The 18,383-nt window shown below is 31.2% G+C and overlaps 1 protein-coding gene across 1 annotated transcript in view; it reads left to right on the forward strand.

Annotated features, from left to right (window-relative positions):
• Positions 1-12,644, forward strand: part of LOC145276984 (GTP-binding protein Rit1-like) — a 173,004-nt gene extending 160,360 nt beyond the window's left edge. The window contains exons 2-5 of the mRNA XM_080128551.1: positions 771-827; positions 4,019-4,092; positions 7,874-8,065; positions 12,285-12,644. Coding sequence (XP_079984677.1) covers positions 771-827; positions 4,019-4,092; positions 7,874-8,065; positions 12,285-12,530 — 569 coding nt within the window. The 3' untranslated portion in view covers positions 12,531-12,644. The remainder of the gene's footprint in view (positions 1-770; positions 828-4,018; positions 4,093-7,873; positions 8,066-12,284) is intronic.
• Positions 12,645-18,383: the final 5,739 nt, after the last annotated feature.

The raw sequence follows: 18,383 nt of genomic DNA on the forward strand, positions 1-18,383 counted from the left end.
AGGTGCTCGTCTGAACTCCAATCTCTGATCCTCCCCCTCGCCAATCTTTCACGAAAAACACCCGTCTAGCTGAATCCACTGTGAAAAATTTCCCCCACTCTTTATCTGTGCCTAAATCAAAACGTAGATTCCATGAACAAAGCTTCTTTCTTAGAACTGCACGCCTGTGGAACTCTGTTCCATCTGCCTGCTTCCCACCTGACTACAACTGGGATGTCTTCAAGTCCAACGTTAACAAATTCCTAATGAACTTCCCCCTTAAGTAAACACTTCATCAAATCTCCACACTAATGTACTGTACTTGCAATAACCCTTATCCGTGAGTGGCTTTCGGGCCTTGATAAGTGGTGACCATCGTGTAAAAAAAAAAAAAAAATTGTTTTGATGTTAATATAGTTAGAAAAGGCATAAAAAATTTGCACATTTATTAATTTAGAAGACCTATATCTGCCGCAAAAATTGACAGAGTTTTTTTTTTTTTTTTTTTTTAAGAGCAATAAACACAGGCACAAAATATGTTCTGTCTAAAATCATTTATTTCATTAAAATGTGTTGATATACCCGATACAAACTAAACTAGTTCACCCCCTTTTATAATCATACCCGTCTCTATAATATACAAAATGGTAAAACTTTAAATCATTTTATATAGACACAAAAAAAAAAAAAAAAAATGAAAGCACTTTTTATAAAATTGGTTTTTATTTTCTTTTATAAAGAACTTCTTTTGCAAAACTATTAAATGCTTTTTCTTTCTTTTTCTTTTCCAGCTCTAGTGATACAATTTGTGTGTCATCGATTCCTGGAATACCATGATCCAACCATTGGTAAGTGTGTTTTTCACAAGACTTCCAACTTCATCCCTCTCTTTCTCTCTCTCTTTCTCTCTCTTTCTTTCTTTCTTTCTCAAATAGTGGAGAAAATATATTGAACCGGTAACCTAGATCTGGAATGACGTCACAATTCAGCACTTAAATTAGGTCAAGGTTTTGTTTCACTCTCTCTCCTCTTCTCATTACAATTCTAATGACAACTAGTGTATGAAAATGTAAACATTAAAGAAATATGGGTGTGTATATATATATATATATATATATATATATATATATATATATATATGTAATGAATGGGTGTATACTGTATATCTATAAAAGTGAAATTGTCTGTGTATTTCCCTGTCGATTTTCAGACTACAGACTCAAGATAAGGGCTATTGAGATTTAGGAAAATCTTAATCAGTATTCGACCAGAAATTTGGCTGTCAAAGTACAACAATTTAACCTTTGAAAACTCTACCAAACTCCTCTGCTAATTTTAGATCTAGACTTGAAATTTTGGATGTAGGTTACCTGAACATGAGTCAAACTTTTTTAATATATATATATGTATATATATAAGATGAGAAATAAGTTACATAAAACTTTACAGCATCAGATCAGTAAAGAAGGAATGGAAGAAAAAGAAAAACCCCAATAAGCCCAGGGCACTTTGGAACTAAATGCTTCTCATCAGAAGAGAAAAGCCAACATTATACAAAGACTAGTGTAAAACATTTAGTGTATAAATACAAAAATATATATCCGACTAAGTTGGTGGACCAAAATGTATATTGGTATATTTTTTTAATATACCAATATACTTTTTGGTCCACCAACTTAGTCGGATTTAGACCTTAAAATTCACCCTTGTCTGTTCGTTCCCAAAATTCTCAATAGCAACTCATTACATTTTTCTGAAATTTTGCAACTACCTAAGGGAGGAAATGTAACATTCTCAGATTTTTTATAAAAATTCTGCTTGCATCCTCATGGGGTCAAAATGGCCCAAAATAGCACTTTTCGGTACATAGTATCTTTTCCAACCATTAGATTTTGCTGAAAATTACTCACAAGCAAGATCACATGTATATACATCTGGAAACATAATATTTGACCTTGGTAAAATTCTGTAGTCAGAGTATTGCACTGGCAATAATTTTTGCCACAAAAGAAATTTCGCAAAATGTTATATGCTTTACTTTGATTAGAGATCATAAACTTCTTGCATTTTTGGATCGAAGAAAGGTATCCCAATCGATACAGCTAACCGTCTGCAAAGATTGGCCACTATGCTGGTGGACTATAGTTTCTTTATTAGATAGTTCAACTGATGCAATAAGAACTGCAGATGCTTCACCCAAATTCATGGATAAACCAAAGTGAAAGAAGATTCGGTTATTTCATCACTATCTGTGGAACCATCAATAACAAGTCGAGTCTAGGACTTCTGCTCTGTGGCTTTCATGGTTTGTATGAGCTGCAGTGTTGTTTGTGGAAATAATTATCTACATTTCACATTAAAAGGGATATAGAAATTAGTATTATTGTTGTTGATCTACACAGAATCGTTTTCAAAAAATTATTTCTTTATATTTTACTATTTACAAAATGTAGCACTTTATTTTAGGATCTATAGAATTTCTTTGGGACTCATTAAAATAAAATTCTTCAATCCTAAGACTAGCTAAATTAAAAAGCTATTGACATAACACACACACACATATTTGAAATTGGTATATTTAGGCAACAGTTTTTCATTCAAGCAAATATTAAATGCAACGGAGACACTTTGCTTTATGATTTTTTTTTTTTTTTTTTTAATTTTTCCGTATAATCTATTTTATATCAAAATCAAAAATATTAATTAAAGAAAAATAACTATGGAATATTTATTAATATTTTTGGTTTTGATATAAAAAAAGATTATACAGAAAATCGAAAAATTAAAAAGAATCAGAAAGCAAAGTTTCTCCGTTGCATTTAGTAATATTTTTGAAATATATAATTTACTATTGGGTGTGTGTGTGTGTGTGTGTGTATATATATATATCTACAAACAATAGTGTTCCATCCTTTCGGGAATCATCAGTGCAGGGTATCACAATTAACATCAGTCCATAGACTCGAACTCGGCAACAGAAGCCATGTCTGGCTTCATTAGCAAGGACCTAATCCATTCAGCTAACGTTAACCGCAAGAAATACTGTTGAAATTTAAACATTTATTCTTTTAAATGTTTTTAACGTCTGTCAGTGATCTAATCATTGTATGATGAATTTACTATTGGAAATATATATATTATAAATTTATATAATATATTGTGTATATATTTTCAGTATTTTGCGCTCAACAGTGCTCACTACATCAGTAGAGCTTAGTAAGATTATTATAAATTACTCATTCTTAAAAAAAAAAAGAGAAAATAATGTCAAAGAGCAACCAGGTCTTTGTTTGAGAGGAGTTCGACCCTTGGCCGATGAAAAATATAGCCTGAGAGGGAACAATAATGAATCTGATTAGTAAGCAATTAAAAGCCGCGAACAATAACTGTATATTTAATCTAATTTTTGCAAGAATGAAATAAATATGGACACCTCGGTGTAGCTTATTTGCTATATATTTTTATACTACATATATATTTATATACATGTTGTAAAATTAAAATTTGATTCAACTTCTTGCAATATTTGAAATTTAAGAAAATTGAATGTTAAAAAATATTTTCTTATTGATTGAACCCCCCCCCCTTTTTTTTTTTTTTTTTTTTTTTAACTTTTGCTGTAAGATACCTATTTCAAAGAAGACTGTTTTATTTTTCTCTTCATTTCACTGGGGGTCAGTCCCTCATGGAAATAGAAAAGTTTCAGAAAAAAAATAAAATTATTTTAATCATTTAATAAAATATTTTTTTAACATCATTTGGTTTTCAAAAATGTTCAAATTAACATTATGAAATAATTTTCAAAAATGTGACCAGACTCCTTGGAATCTTTGCATATTTATGACATGTAATCTTTAGATTAATAAACTTTTATTCCATCCTTCAAATAAAACTTATTGATTTTTTTATATAGAATCGCAATTCAATTTCTCTTGAATGCATTTTGTGTTGTACTCATACAAAAAGAAATTGAAAATTTTTTGGTTTCATTTTTTTTCTTTTTTTTTCTTTTTTTTTCTTTTTTTTTCTTTTTTTCCAGAGGATGCATATCAACAACAAGCTCGTATTGATGGGGAACCTGCACAGCTGGATATTCTCGATACAGCAGGACAGGTCAGAACCCTTTTTGTTTTTTTGTTTGTTTTAATATTTCTGAAATTTTTATTTATAATTCTGACTCTTATCCTCATTATGGTTCTTATGCTTATGAAGGAAAACTAAAACTGAGAGGAGATCTCTATTAATGGAAACCATGTACTTTATTACATGGTATGCTTCTTTCCAGTGACACTGTTTACAATGCAACATATTTGCCATTAGATCTTTATTACATAGATTTTTATTCAACAACAGCATTTTTAATAATGATCTCTATTGTTGAGTGATCTTACCCATTTGAGTGCTAAAAGATTCAATGTCGACTTGCATTGAACCTATCTTTTATGGATGATTAGCAGAGCTACCTGGCATTGATCAGGGCAACTCTCTCTCTCCCTCTTTTTTCTGCCCAGCCGATTCCTCTTTCTGGACATACTGTTATAGGTTACTTGAGGAATGAGTTTGCCTGAAAAAAATAACTCTTTAAAAAAAAAAAAAAAAATCAGTTATTTCCCTTTTAGTTAATACTAGCGGGGGGGGGGGGGCGTTGCCCGGGTGTTTGGAGGTGTGTATTAAAAAAAAAAAAGTTGGCCAGGTGTTCGGAGGTGTAAAAGAAAAAAGTTTGGGTCGGAAGGTAGGATTGAACCCCGAAGCCTTAACGTTAAGGTGGAAACGAAAGGAAAAAAAAAAGCCAGACACCTAACCACCTCGGCCACGAGGAGAGAGGAATTGATAAGGGTGTTAAAATAAGGTTTATAAAGTAAAATATACAGGTGCGAGGAAGTGGTGTGATGTTTGACTTAGTTTTGCGCTGCAAACCAATTACTGTTTCCCCTACTTTTCAAAGCTGTGGCGAGCAGGTAAAAGTCAGGCAAATTAAATAGACAGGCGATCCCTGTTGTTAAGTCGTAAATATTATCATTTGGACGTGATATAAAAAGTTTTAAGAATGAGCGATCCCCCTTCCTGAGACGGCCTCGGAAAAAAGCCTTTTGCAGACATATACAAAAAGCGAAATACATACATACATACACACACTTTCGCTTTTATATATATATAGACTAAAGCCTTCCCTACTCCCATGGACAAAATCTGTGTCATTTTAGGGTCAAAGAATGAATGTTTTTATTTTATTTTTTTTTTTTTCTAAATTTTAGATATTTATCCAAGGCCATGCTGATCAAGAAAATACCAACTATGTGGATGTTTGTTTCATAGTTTTAGAGTTTTAGCTGGACATACAAACACATATACACACAGTGTATCCTTTAAATAATAGAAGATAAAGCATGTTGGTTACATGTCATCGATACATGTAAATCCCCTCATTCCAGCATGTACATGTTCTTTCTGGAATGGAGACTTTACTTGCCAAACAAAGACAGGATTTTTTATGCCGGTGATAAGGTAAATTAAGACTATTTTCACCAATCAATCCCTGTTCTAACTCCTCAGTTTGTCAGTTTTGGGATTTTTTTATACACAAAGGAGTCACCACTTATCAAGGCTTGGAGGCCACTCAATGATAAGGGTTTACAACATACTACAACAAAATGCACCTGAAGAAGGCTTGATTTGAAAACAGCTGAAACATTGTGAACATAACAATAACCAAAATGAGGAGTACGTCACAATCATGCATGGATTATTGTTACATCTACCACTAGAGTCCTTCTCTCTCTCTCTAACAGGGTCAAAAAATGAGTTTTAAATCTGATTTAGCACTATCAACCAAGCTCCAACGTCTGGCCCATCACTGCAATATTGCATCCCTGTGTCTGTTCTACATATACTTTAATGGAATATGCTCTGATGTACTCCTTTTTTTTTTTTTTTTTTTGTTGATTCTTCTTGTGTAGTTTTGAAATGAATGCAACATAACTCTTGTATACATTTCTAAATAACAGTAACATATCCACTGTTTTTTTGTCATTTTGTATTTGTTGACACTGGTGATAAGAATAAGCGAAGATTCACAACTCCCCCATGGGAGGATTAAAAAAAGAAAAATGAAAAATCTGTAAAGAAATGAAACACGATTGAAGTATTTGTGAATCGTAAGGTACAAATATTATTTTGTTTGATATATATGATGTGATGTCTCTGTTCAGTCTCGAGAGACAATAGATACCTCCATAAGGGTAGCTGCATGTGTAATTATGAGGCAACGGTTGCACAATTTCACCCATTTTAGTATTGACTAGGCTCAGTGTTGCTTAACTTTGATGATATAATGAGAACTGGTGTCTCAATGTGATTATGTCATAATTAGGCAAAAATATAAAGCAATGTATTTAATAAAAACGCTCTCTTGCAGATCAACAAATATAATTGATTATATATTTTATAAATGAAAAATAATTATTTATAATGAGAGCATAATTATCTGTATTGCTTGGGTTCTTCTCCAGACATCACCTATGTAAAAAAAAAAACCAAAAAAAAAACAAAGAAAGAAAAATCTGTATGATGTATATACCTTTGATGAAACTAAAATAACATTCCAAAAATCACCTAAATTCATCAAGTAGTTTTATTTTTAATTAAGAAAATCAAATTGTATAAGTATCCAAGAAGTGGCTGTTTTGCCTGCCATTTTGAAAAATATCTCCAAAAATGAACGGAGATAAGTTAACAATACTTTATACTAGATTTGTTATAATGCCTACAAATTCCCATTAATTGCTTAAAAATTATTTTCTTTATAAAAATAAAACTCTTTGATCTATTTACATGATTTTTAGAATACAATATTTTCGTTTTGTCACAGATATGTAAATCGTACAGATTTTTCTTTCATTTTTGAATAAAGGTGAATTCTGGGCAAAAATCACTGTATTTCGAAATGTTTACCGGTTTTGGAATGCAAGAAACAGAACTCTCCTCCAAAATCTCTTCAAGACAAGAAACAATTTTTGGATTCAAAGTTATTTTTTCTTTAGATTATTTTCTTCTAGATGAAAAGCTGTTCCATTGAACAAAGAATATGTTAATAAATAAAATGTAAAATTTTGAATTAAATTTCCGATAAGGACCCATGTTGTAGTGGTTAAAGTACTTGCTACAATTCAGTTGTAAGTTACACTCTTCTGGAGATAACATTGAAGGTTTAATCTTCAGTGCAAGCGACATTTAAAACACAGTTGTGAATTGCTTAAGATTTCTATCCCCACACCTATGGATCAAATAAATAAATAAATATGAAGTTCTGTGCAGATTCCTGAAATGTTGCCCAAATAACACTCAAGATGAAAACAGTAGTTAGAATAATCCAAATAATATAAATTTTCCCCAAAAGAATTTTTTCTCAAGCCAATTTTTTCTTTATCTGGCAAACTAATTTTTATTAATTTCTAAAGTAAAACAGAAAAAAAAGTAGTGGAAAACATTTCATGTTTTTTTTTTTTGTTTTTTATTTTTTTTTTTTTTTAATTTTTTTTTTTACTTTTCCATAAGCATCTTACACATTTCATTGTGCATATAGTCGATGCTGCCATCACACAAATCATCAGAAACAGATAAATGTTAGAAACCGTCACATATAAAGGAATGGAATAAAGAAGAAAAAAGTTTTCTTCATGGAAAGAACAACATAAATTTCAGAAATTTGATAACACTTACTTAAAAACGATATCCAAGTAAAGATACCTCCAGAAGGTAAATACACGCGATCACACGAGGAAAACCTTCCATGAAGTGTAAAAAGGACATGAAGTGTGTGCACAAAAATCTATTGAAAACCCAAATTCTGAAAACAGACGTTCAAGAATACTTAATTTCTTTTTCTTTTTTTCAGCCGGAATTTACAGCCATGCGAGAACAATATATGCGGAAAGGAGAAGGTTTTATTATTTGTTATTCCATTACTGACCGTCGAAGTTTCGAGGAAGCCATCACATACAAAAACTTGATAGACCGAGTGCGGAACAGGGAAGATATTCCTATTGTGATAGTCGGAAATAAATGTGACCTGGAACATATGCGTAAAGTAAGTTTCCAAAATCAATGAACCGTGGGAGGGGGAGATACAGTTGATCTTCAATAAATTCAATTTTACCAATAAACAAACTAAACACAAAATAGCTGTTTCCATTAGTTTTTTTTTTTTTTTTTTTTTTTAACTTTATTATTAACTCTTTAAATTGAGAAAGTGATGGGTTCTGTTTTTATGGGTCCTTGAAACACGGTCCTGGATATGACCTAAAACTATATCCGATGGTGAGGCCCCACCTTGCGGGCCTTGGGAAGTGTGGTGCCACCCTTTAATTGCCATTGCTCCCAGGTCCACTCTGACCCGGAGTGGTAGTACCTGTTAGGGTCCCAACTATGGGTTAAATAGAATACAACTTAAACAAATATACTCCATTAAAAATCGTTTCTCAGAATAACTAGATTCGGCATTAAATAACCTGAAAAAGGTTGATATGCCGTAAAACAACCAACCAACCTTGAAACACGTATACCTATTCTTGACTTTATGGAGCTCTCCAAAAAGGAGTACTCTCCTATTATATTCAGAGTTGGGTGCTAAAGAGTGTGGTCTTAACATTCTAGCTGAAAGTATTTGTGTGAATGCTTTTTTGCATTTTATCTTTCACGCAAATAAATATCATTTCATAACTCTTTTTTCCATAACTAGCAAAATTTATAGACTGTCTATGAATATAATTTTGCCAACACTGTCTCCTCTTATATGAGCTATTCATTTAAAACTCCATGGAATAAGGAAAAATGTTTAATTTGTTTATTTGTATTCCTTGTTGTAAATTTTAATTTAGAGAATTTAATTTCCTATGTTCTTGTATACATGGCACTTTAACCTGATGGTTATGTATATGGATGAAATACAGATGCCTCTATGTAGTTTAATTGCTATAATATAAATATATTTTCATAACTTACTATATCTGTCTATCTATTTATCTATATCTACAGTGCCGTCCAAAAGAAAGTCTGCACTTGTCAACTGTTTAAACAACCTATACCTCAATTTATTCGCCTATTACTTTATAATTTTACCTGTTCATATTTGACGTTTAATTGAAGTATCTTAGTGTTCATGTCAATTTAAAAAATTAACTTCAAATTGAGATGGCCAAAAGAAACTCTGTATTACATTCAAATAACTATTTTTAATTATGCAAATACAATAGGAACACAATGAACTAGTTATTATTTAGTAGCATAGCTCTCTTGCAATTTGACAGCCTCCAAATTTGGGGGCATTCTCTTGAATTAGTCAGGAAATACTCCAGTGAAAGGGCATCCCACTTCTCTTTAATTTTTGTCCAAAGTTCTTCCAAATTTAAAATTTTATCATTGCGTAGCTGTTGCTTGATGTAATGCCATACGTTTTTGATTGGATTGAGGTCGGGAGATTGTGTATGAAAGTGGGATTATCATCCGAATTCTGACCAAAGTAGGGTAGAAAATTCTCAGTCAACATATTAATGTTCTTGGTTGAATAATTTCGACCTTACAAGCAAACAATAGGCCCTAGACTATTGCCACTAATAATGTCTCACACCAAGACTGAATCTCCACCATTCTACAGCATTGAAACTGCACATCTAGGATTAAATTCTTCATCCTTCCTACAACAGACATACTGCCTACCATCACTGCCTAGCCTATTGAACTTGCTTTTGTCACTAAAAATCACTTTCGACCAATATGAAGAGTCATGATCTTCATTGCATCTGACGAAGTCCAGATGGCACTTTCTGTTCTTTACAGAAATCATTGGCTTGCATTTTGCAACATATCCTCGCAAATTAAATTCCTTTAATCTGTTCTTGACAGTAGAAAGAGAGCACTTTTTAACAAGATTACCATGTTGTTGGATTTGAGGAACTGTTTCAAATTTGTTTTTGAGACTGCGGATCTTGATAGCATTGTCTTTTCTGTAAGAAGTAACTCTAGGATGACCAGATTTAGGAGCATCACGAACACTGCTGGTTGTTCTGGTGCTTTTACAGTCATTTGTACCATTTTCGCATCACATTTCAATCTGTGGCTGATTTCTCGATTGGATAAACCAGAAAGGTTTAGATTAATGAGCTCCTGACGATCACTGAGAGACTCGAGGTATATAGACCAAATGTTACATTGTATAACCTAAGAACCACAATTACGATCAGAAATGTTAAAAGGTTGATATTTTAAGCTGGTTTTAAGATCATTTGTTGCTGCGGAGTTTCTTTTTGCCTTCTCGATTTGAAGTTAATTTTTTTAAATTGACGTGAACACTAGGATATTTCAATTAAGTCAAATATGAACAGATAAAATTATAGAGGAATAAAAGGCGAATCAAATGAGATATAGAACCCTGCCACAAAGATCTCTGTCTCCATTAGCAAGAAACAAACTACAGGGCCAATGTTAAACATGAAAAATACAGTTGAAATTAACATTTATATCCAGTGTAAATGTCAAGACAGCCAAGAGTGATCTTATGATTATAACATGATCTGTGCATATGAGCTTAACTGATTGACTTATTACATTTCAACTTAGAATGCTCAACAAGAAAAACTGAGTTTCGAAAGGGATTGACATAATTTACTTACAGATTTCGGAAATCATCACTGTAGGGAGTTATTATTACAGCCAGTTTGAAGATTCAAACCTGGATACAAAGTCATCTCTGACTCCATTAGCAAGGAACAAACCGCATGGCTAATGTTAACTGAGAAATGCAGTTGAAATTAACACACTGTAAATTGCATTCCACAAAAAAAAAAAAAAATAAACATAAAAATCATGATTATGGGCTGATTATTTATTTATATTTTAAGTATAGGTCAATTTTTATATTCACTTTTTCCATATGCATCTTACACATTTCAGTGTGCATATAGCTGATGCTGCCATCACACAAATCATCAGAAACAGATAAATCTTAAAAACAGTCACACATAAATGAATGGAATAAAGAAGAAAAAAAAGTTTTCTTCATGGAAAGAACAACATAGATTTTAGAAATTTGATAACACTTACTAAGAAACGATATCCAAGTAAAGATACCTCCAGAAGGTAAATACACTCGGTCACATGAGGAAAACCTTCCACAGCACTGATTTTTTTTATGGTAACTGGAATGTAATTTTAGAGGAAATGTATCTTAATTGAGCTTATCATCCATATCAACTATTTTATTAAGAATATATGCTTAAAAGAAGTATACATTTTTATATACTCCAAGAAGTATAGGGGGATTCTTTAAATGGAGACTTTTTGATATAATAAAAAGCTTGACATGCAGATCGAGCTTAGATATAAGAGGAAAATATATTCATAATAGAAAAATATTGATCAATTTGAAACAAGAATACAATACAGTGTGCATGAGTTATGAGAGCTCTTTATGCCAGACATTCTGATGAGAAGCATTAGGCTTTGAAATGCCTGCCATAAAGAGTTCTCATAATTCCTGAACATTTGCATTGTATTCCCTTGTTTCAAATTGATCAATAAATCTATATATACCAGTATCTATTTTTCTGTTATCAATATATTTTCTTTTGTATAGTATATATATATATGATTTCTAGATTGGTATCTGGGGGCACATTTAATTCACTTGGGGATATGTATCCCCAAATAAACTTGCCAGTTAGGTACGTGACAAGGCAGTACTCAACGTAATGGTGTTCCAGCAACTTGCTGCAAAATGCTTTCCTGAACCTGGATGTCAAGTACGTGTTTGCCATAGCAAATAGTGACATCTAGAGTGTGCGTGACACGAACTTACACCTCATGGATCACCTAAACCACTTTGTAGCTGGGGCTGGCTCAGACTTAATGAGCAAAATGTATACTTGTATCCGAGTTTTGCTGACAATGACAATATATATGGTATATTTTTATTATGTTATGATTGCAAAGAATCACTACTTCTTTTTGTAAAGAATGATTTCTAACTTCATTTTTCCTTTTAGTTTTTTACTAATGAGTCTCCACTTATCTTTGCACGTCTTTTGTCCTTGATAAGTGTGAATGACATTGTCAGTTAAATGCTGAAGAATATTGTGAGAGGATTGAAAGTGATGAATAAAATAAACAAAATTTGATTACTTATGAAAACAGCTTATGACAAGTAATCATTGACATTGGATTTTAAAACAACCATGTTGTATACTACAGGGAAGTACTCTTGTGGTAATGTGTTCACTTTATTTTTCTTTTCTTTTTTTTTTTTTAACTAGGTCTCTTCAGATGAAGGTTCGTCTTTGGCATGTCAGTTTGGGTGTCCTTTCTACGAGACATCAGCTGTGCTGCGTCAGTGTGTGGATGATGTGTTTCATGGATTAGTACGAGAAATCCGACGCAAAGAACGCGAAGCTCTAGCAGCTATGGAAAAACAGAACCGAAAAAGAAATCGCATTCGTCGGATGCGAGCTTTCTTCAAAAGCCTGAATATTTTCCGAAGAGGCCACTCCGAGAACTCATGAATTTTGAGGTTCAATCTTGGAATAATTCAAGTCATTCAACTTTTCTTTTTTTTTTCTTTATTTTTTTTTTACTTCATACTGTTTGAGAAAAAAAACTAAAAAAAAAAAAAGGAGTACTCATAAAGAAGTTTTTGAATGGAATTTTCTTTTATGACTAAGGCTGACAGTTTGTGGTTGAAATCTATGGGTTTTTTTTAATTTTAAAAGAACAGCAATAAGAAAAGTGTAATTACTAATGACTATACTATTTACTAGTATATACTCTACCTTTTTTAACGGCTGTAAAAATATCTTTGGAAGCCTGTTAAGCTAATGTATATTAAGGCAATATAGACTATCAATACTTAGCCTATATCATAATATTAAAGGTAAATTGGCAGGTGTGTATGTGTATATATATATATATATATATATATATATATATATATTAAATGTGACAGCAAATAATTTTGTCATAAATTTGCAAAGATGAAATGTATAAGTAAGCATAAAATCTACGACAACATTTATTTGTTGCAATTCATCACTTTGCTATATTTTAGAAATTAAAATTTTTTTTGAAATATTGAGTGCTTCCTGTAAGGATCAGAAAGCAAACATTTTAAAAGAAAATAAGATTTTTACAATATGTATGTGTGTGTTTTCATTAAGGCCAATGTTATTAAAAAAACAATTTTTTTTTATCTTTTTTTTCAATTTTCCCAATAATTCATTTGGTATTTTGGTCAAAATTTATTTTCACCAATTTGATTGGAATACCAAATGAATTATTGGATTATCCAAAAAATGAGAAATTTTGAAAGTCTCATAAAAAATAAATTCTATATTTAATAACATTTCCTTAATGTGTGTATGTACATCATTAAGACAAATTTGGCTGAATGCTAAATAATAGTTCTGTTTTACCTAAAAGTTTGAACATGAAATTGATTTGATACCTACAATATTTCTAAGTATATAATGTTCTAAATTTGATTTAGTCGTCCTTATCTTTAAGGTGGAATTGATATTTGTATACTACCCACGCCTTTGTATTTGGCTTTCATTTTTATATATATATATACACACACACACAATACAATTCTATAGTAAAATGACATAATCAATCATTAAGATTTATTGAATAGAATATGTAATGGCTAAGCTAGTAAAAATATAGTTCAGCAATTCCGATAGTTTGTTTTTTTTATGTTAACTATTAATTTCTTGAAACAAGATTTAATTTAAAACTTTGCTGCTGTCCTTTTCATGTATATTTTCCTCATAGATAGTTTGTACCCGACTGAAAACAAAAAAGAAAAATTTTAAATTCATTTTTTTTTCTTTTTGACAATTTTATATTTTTATTGGTTTGTGTTTTTAAAATTTTTTTTAATATTTTTATTGATATTTCGTTTCTTCAAAATTTGAGTTTCTTTTAACAGCATCTCTACATTGAGTCATTATCATTTACTGGGAAAATCGGGTAAAATTAATTTCATTACAACTGCAAAATGGCAGTTTGTTTTAGTTGTGATTTAAAAAAAAAAAAACTTTTTAAAGCAACTAACAAAGAGAGACCAAACAATTTCTAGTCAAAAAATTAATGTTGAAGCTTTGTCTCGTGAAAACAAATAATTCGTATTCTATCATCATTTTTAATTAGATGAATTATAAGCAATTCTGTCAGCTGAAAACAAACCCTTAAGAAAAGATGTTTCTAACCTTACATCAAAATGAAGAGTTTTGTGAATGTAAAACTTATGATGTAAAGTGGTTTTATTCTTTTCTTTTTTAACCCTCTTTAGTTGTATATAACAGACATGGATCAATTGAGGTAAGATTGAGGGGGGGGGGCAGTTGGCAGTAATTTTCTATTCAAATATTTCCATCATTTAAATATGATATGCCATTCGTCTTATGTTAGTAAATTCTTAATCATCATCTTAATTCTTATAATATAAAATAGATTAAAAACTTTTCACATAATGCATAAGTAGAAATACAATTTTAAATCACTTTTGTATTCCCTGCATTGAAAAAAAATTGTTCTAGAACTTCCTTTCTCTTTAAGATGTAATATATTAGGTATAACAATTTTGATTTATATAAACCCCTTTTTGGCTACACATTTGCGGTTATGTTCTGGTCAAAGCTGTAAATCAGCTAGATCTCTTCAGACCTGTTCTCAATAGGTGCAAAAATAGAACAATAAAATCTTAGTTTGCACCTATTGAGAACAGGTCTAGCTGATTCACAGTTTTTTTTTTAAACATGTCTGTCAATGTGTGTGTGTGTGTGTGTGTGTGTGTGTGTGTGTGTATTTATTTATATATATATACACACACACACATTAATTTGGTAGAAAACACTGTTGGATATAACATACAGTAAACAGACAAATTGCATTGCCACCAAACTTGTGTGTGTGTATATATGAGAGATGGGAAAACCAAATTGATACCATATTAAGAACATGTTTAAACACCATGTCATGTATGTAGATACATAGTTTCTTTATAACTTTTTACAGTTTCATACTGTGGCATACACTTTCCACACTGTGTGTGTGCATATTTCACAGCTAAAAATTATAATTATTTGACAAATTAGCCTCATAAAAGCATGCATGCCTATATATATATAATATATTATGGTATCCGTTCAATGCACTGTTAGGGATTGATATTTAATGCAAAAATGAGCACAGATTTAACCATATTCAACCATCATAACGCATTCACTCTGTCAACGTGTTATAACTTTCGTTCATTTTAACGTGAAAAATAGTATCTGTGTGTATATATATATATATATATATATATATATATATTAGTATTGGAATTGAGAATTGGAAAAATCAGAGCCTTTTGTGGTATCAGAAAAATTTGTGCCTATTTTCCGATGCCAAAACCGACTCCTTTAATTATCTTTTTTATTTGATTTTGGTTTAAGAAATATCTTTTACTGTTTGTAGTAGCATTAAAATAATAAATATTTACTGATTTAAACTTCCAGTAAGACTAAAATCTTTATCACCCTCTCACAAGTATTTTTATGTCTGAGAAAATGTATGCACATTTAAGATGTGTTTTTACAGTAATCAGGGAAAAAATAACAATTTTGTAGTTAAATATTTAGAAATTTATAAAGAATCAGAATCGGTAATTGTATCAGAACCGGGGGGGAAAAATATTGGAATCGTCCCATCACTAATATATATATATATAATTTATAAAGGGAATTAGACTGGAAGTCTAGAGGAGCAAAGTTTAATTTAATGTATTAATACTTTAAAGGAACATTACATATGGTACTGTAGATATATAATAAGCTCAATAGTTATATTTATCCTAAAGCTATATTAATATTGAGAATAAAGATTAACAATTGTAAATTATGAATTGGTTTCAAAAGAAGAAACAAAATAAAATAAAATTTTATTTTATTTTGTTTCTTCTTTTGAAACTGATTCATAATTTACAATTATTCATTTTTATTTTCAATATATATGTGTGTGTGTGTGTGTGTGTGTTAAATACATATTCCTTAATTCGATTTTAATTCTTCTAAGTAATAATTTGCAAATTAACTGAAAAAGTTATTCATCTCTCATAACTTATCTATGTATTTCTCTCAATGTTCAAATAGCCACAGTAATTCAGCATAAAAGAGGCTTTGACTAAGCACATTATAAACTATTGAGCTGTGCTCACAAAATGGTGGTATATGGAAGGAGGACTTATACTACATAAAACTTGCACGTCTGTAATACACGCATATGGAGAAAACTTTGTAACACTTTCCTTTCAATAACAAATGTTAACTTTATCTCACATGACTGTATCATTTTGGACCATCCTGTATATCTTTGTTGATTTGTCCATTAATTCTCAACAAAACAAACACCAAGTGAAATCGTCTAAATTTGAATGAACACAATCAATTATTTCCTCTTTTAAAACATGTTCTAAAAACATAATTTTACCTTCCACAACTGAGCCCGAATCACAAATGTTTCTCTATTCTTCACACAACATAATCAGCTACATATTTGATTTTTACTTTCTTGTTCATTTTAAACAAAATAAAAATAAATTCATGATTTGTTATATAACTAGCAAGGTTACCCAGCATTGCCCAGTGCAAAAGTACAATATATTTCTATTAAAACCTTCTATCCCTCTACTGCTCTCTATATGTCTCCCTTTCTCATTTTCTTCCCTCTTTCCCCCTCCACCTTCCTCTTTCTCCTCTATTCAGTCCATTCCCATGTCTGGACATGCATACACACAGACAAGACTCTTTTATATAGATTCCTTGAGGAATAAATCTGCTTAAAGGCATTAACTCCTTGATAAAAACGTTCAATTACTTCCCTTTAATACATGTAATGACTGAAAAACCGAGCCTCTTTATCGAAACGTGGGTCAGCTGATCTCCCCCCCCCCCCTCACTTAAAGAATAAATTTAAGATGACATGAGGATAATTTTCTCTACAAGTAAACTCTTACTAAATATTCAAAATCATATCACGTCTCCTTAGCAGGTTTGCAGAGTCGGATGGTAAAAGTCTGACTCTGACTCCAGACTCCTACTCTTTGACCCCTATGTGAAAATCTATTCTGCAGATCCATACGCCAGCCTCCCACACTTATTCAGCAAGCATCTTATAAATACTTTTCATGTATATTATTTTTTACGTTTAACATTCACTTGTATGATAAATATACTCGCATATACACTCAACCAACTTTATAGAATAAGTTATAACAAAGGGCTAAAAAAATTTACAATGAAATTTTATTATGCTATCAGTTCAAAAGGGAATATAGTATTTAGGGATAGGCCATGGCATTTCGAAGCCAAATGCTTCTCATCCCAAAAGAGGAGTAAAGACACATATTATACAGAGAAGAAATTTTTTATTGCCAAATTCCATTTGATTCAGGAACTGAATAACTTTTGGATTACAATCCGATTGTTATCCGATGTAATTCAGTGATTTCACTGAGACAGAATTTTCATCGATCCTGTGTGATGTCACAACCAAAACGAAAACAGCTATCCAGAAAGATTTGCAGGAATCCGATGGACCAAAATATCTTCATGAAGTAGAAGTATTGCAGTACAGTACAAAATATGATACATCTCCAAAAATAAAAGCAAACCCATACAAAAACTGATAAATTGTGCAACTGGTAAAACCAAACAGGAAAATCATGTAAAAAAAAAAAAAATAAATAAAATAAATAAATTTATCCGACTTAAGGAGTCTGAGTTAGATAAAAAAAAAATATTTTGACTCCGACGCCTAGTACTCTTAGAAATCTGACTCGGACTCCAACTAAAACCTCCAACTTCCTGACTCCAACTCTGTGACTAAAACTTCCAACTCCGACTCTGCAACCCTACTCCTCACTATGACCAATCCACACTGGCTTTTACAAGGAATGGTGCACCTTCTCCAAGTAACAGCATGAAGCTAGATACTCCACCAGACTAGATGAATTCTTGTTCTGGAATCTAGTTAGACAAAAAGGCCACAAGAAAGACATACTATAACATACTTAAATGATCAATTGGGAAGATGAAAATTATGTTCTCAACTTCTTTACTAATTCAGTATTTGAGAGATAAAGGAGAGCTTTAATGGAATATTCCAATATCTGTGTATCTCATATAGAGATTAAGTGTAAGCCCCAGGAAGAGGAGCCTTATGATTTCTAAGAACTTCAACTGAAGTAAAATGAAACGAGTTAAAAATAACGGCCAATTATATAATAGCTTAGTGTTAAACTTAGTTATTATGTTGGTTTGGATGCTTTTGTATAGATTTTAATATTGTACTTTTCAACGTTTAAAATGCATTTT

The sequence above is a fragment of the Euprymna scolopes genome, chromosome 5, assembly GCF_053919585.1.
Source record: "Euprymna scolopes isolate OS-2025 chromosome 5, ASM5391958v1, whole genome shotgun sequence".
Lineage (NCBI taxonomy): Eukaryota > Metazoa > Mollusca > Cephalopoda > Sepiida > Sepiolidae > Euprymna > Euprymna scolopes.